At 38.0% G+C, this 2474-nt stretch overlaps 1 protein-coding gene across 1 annotated transcript in view; it reads right to left on the bottom strand.

Annotated features, from left to right (window-relative positions):
* Positions 1 to 308: 308 nt before the first annotated feature.
* Positions 309 to 2474, bottom strand: part of LOC137633332 (uncharacterized) — a 2608-nt gene continuing 442 nt past the window's right edge. The window contains exon 2 of the mRNA XM_068365580.1: positions 309 to 1338. Within this exon, the coding sequence (XP_068221681.1) occupies positions 488 to 1330 (843 nt within the window). The 5' untranslated portion in view covers positions 1331 to 1338 and the 3' untranslated portion in view covers positions 309 to 487. The remainder of the gene's footprint in view (positions 1339 to 2474) is intronic.

Here is a 2474-nt window from a genome sequence, read left to right as displayed (position 1 = left end):
TTCTTTTTTAGAAATTATTGAATTTCAACTTCATATTTACAAAATGAAGTATTCCAATGGCTACTTAAAACATCTGCAAGTTTAACTGTTATGATAATATCTAGTACTACATTCCATCATAATAGGCCCCTTTTGGATGTTTTGTAATTTGTCTATATCTCCTTTAATGATAGACCAGACGGGATAAAAGGTTCTCTTTATCATATTGTCAGAAAAGTAAATTTTGTAGTTTGGAAGTAGTTACTTTTGCAGTAATAAGGCAGACAGGATTGATACGAATTTGTTATAGGATAGAAAATTAAACACCATTCACTGTTTCAATGAATTTATATTTTTAAATTGGAACAACAAATCTGCAAGAAACTAAATCAAAATGAGTGTGATACTCTAATCAAACTCTTGCAACACTTTTAGCATTTCAAATTTCATAAAAGGACAGAGAACAAATATGTAAAAGAATCACTCAAATGTGTTTGGGAATAAAATCCTAGTTATCATGAATTTCATCGGATGAAGCAGGATCCTGTGATGCTTCAGGAGCTTCCTCCATTCCAGCATTCATTGCAGTAATGAAAATGATGGGGCCTTCCTGAAAATGTGAAATAGTGTATGCCCTCTCGAAAGGGGACGGCAGACGCTTGATCACAGACGCCACGATGTTCTCACCATGCAGGTGTGATGCTTCTATCGAAACACCATCATATCCGTCGGCTCTCACTTTGACCTCATTCTCTGAATACGGTCCCACAAAAATCTGAGTTGTTTTGTGACCCTCCTTGGCCTTTAACCACAAATCATCATCTTCACACTTATCCTCTGATTCCTTGCCCTTCCCTTCTTCTGCACTTTTATCAGGTACCTGGTTATTGCATTCATCTTCCTCATTACCATTATCATCATTCTCAAAAAGGTAATTACTTAACCATCCTAGATCTGGAATTACCCACATCATCATGCAAGCAAGCTTACGGGATGTAGCCATTGCAAATCTTGGTTTATTGAATGGAGGTCTCATTGGTCCACGGAGAGGACAATGTGGACGTGGGCTATGGCGGTGATGGCTGGGACCACATGGTTTGTTGTGGAAGCCTCCAAAATGATGCCATCTTGGATGAGGAGGTGGTCCCATTGGCCTATAATGAGGAGGGACCATAAGAGGAGGAGGATTTAGACCCCAGAGGCCATAGTGATCTCTCATTTGTAGGTGATGGGGTCCGCAGGGTGGATGATGATTGTGAAAGCCACCATGACCATGAAAAGAGCCAACGCCAGAGTACCAGTGGGGCCCGAAACGTTCAGGTGGTGGGCGAAAGAACATTGGAGGAAACATTTTCGTTGCTGTAAGAGTTAGGAGGAAGTTAGTGACATGTAATACACTACTTATGTAACATACATTATACTTACTTGGCTGGCTGAAGGATCAACTCCTCATTCGAAATAACTCGGTGCACAAGTCCAGAGCTCTATCTGCTACTGTCTTCATGAGGCAGAGATCCTTCAGGGCTTCACATCTGTGCAGAAGAAGGGTTAAGGAAAAAATAAAGAATTGTTTACTCACGAGGAATCCAACTGACGCTGGATATTTTACAGCTTCCCGAGAGAGATGATGATTCCCGGCAGTCTCTTAATGCTGGTTATTTTCTGAAGCTTCAATCTCATAGTGGCTGCAGTCAATTTTGGAATAATTTCCCTCTACAACACTAATATAGTGACGCCAAGAACAATTGAAACTTTTTTTTTACCAAACTTTGTTGTCTAGAGAATACAAGGTTTGAACTGTAAAGATAACTATTGTCATTAGCAATGATTAAAGATTCTTTCAAGAGCAATGGAAAATGATAAAAAATTTATATAAAATCAGCATGTAGAATTCTGTTTAATGCACCGATATCATTGTGAGCTAGAGTGCGACACACTTTAAAAGGTGGTAATTTAGTGAACCCATTTGTGTGCGTGGGGGGGAGGGAAGTTGAAAATAGTTTCTTACCAAAAAAATATTTATATATATAATAATTGGCTAATTGTAATGACTGGAGTTGTATGGACAGAAGCAATTGAAAACATTATTAAAGTATAAATTAACTTTTCTTGTATTATTATTGCTGATCTTCAGAAAACAATAAATGCATGTTGCTTGTGATTTAATATTTAGAAGCGGTATTACTATCGTCGATATGGTTTAACAATGATCGCTGAAGTCAAATATGATTTACAAACATATTTGGAGATATACAAAATATTCACTGGGAATTTCATAGCGTTGAACGAGTGTTTAAGATATTATAAGTGTGAGACAACAAAAGGTGAACATTTTCCTAGCCAGCTACAATAGCGTAATGATGTACTGTAGATCAGAACTTGGGTAGGCCTACTTTTTACTGTAGATCAGAACTTGGGTAGGCCTACTTTTTACTGTAGATCAGAACTTGGGTAGGCCTACTTTTTACTGTAGATCAGAACTTGGGTAGGCCTAC

Source organism: Palaemon carinicauda, chromosome 42 (assembly GCF_036898095.1).
Source record: "Palaemon carinicauda isolate YSFRI2023 chromosome 42, ASM3689809v2, whole genome shotgun sequence".
Taxonomy (NCBI): domain Eukaryota; kingdom Metazoa; phylum Arthropoda; class Malacostraca; order Decapoda; family Palaemonidae; genus Palaemon; species Palaemon carinicauda.
This window is presented reverse-complemented; position numbering and strand designations above follow the sequence as displayed.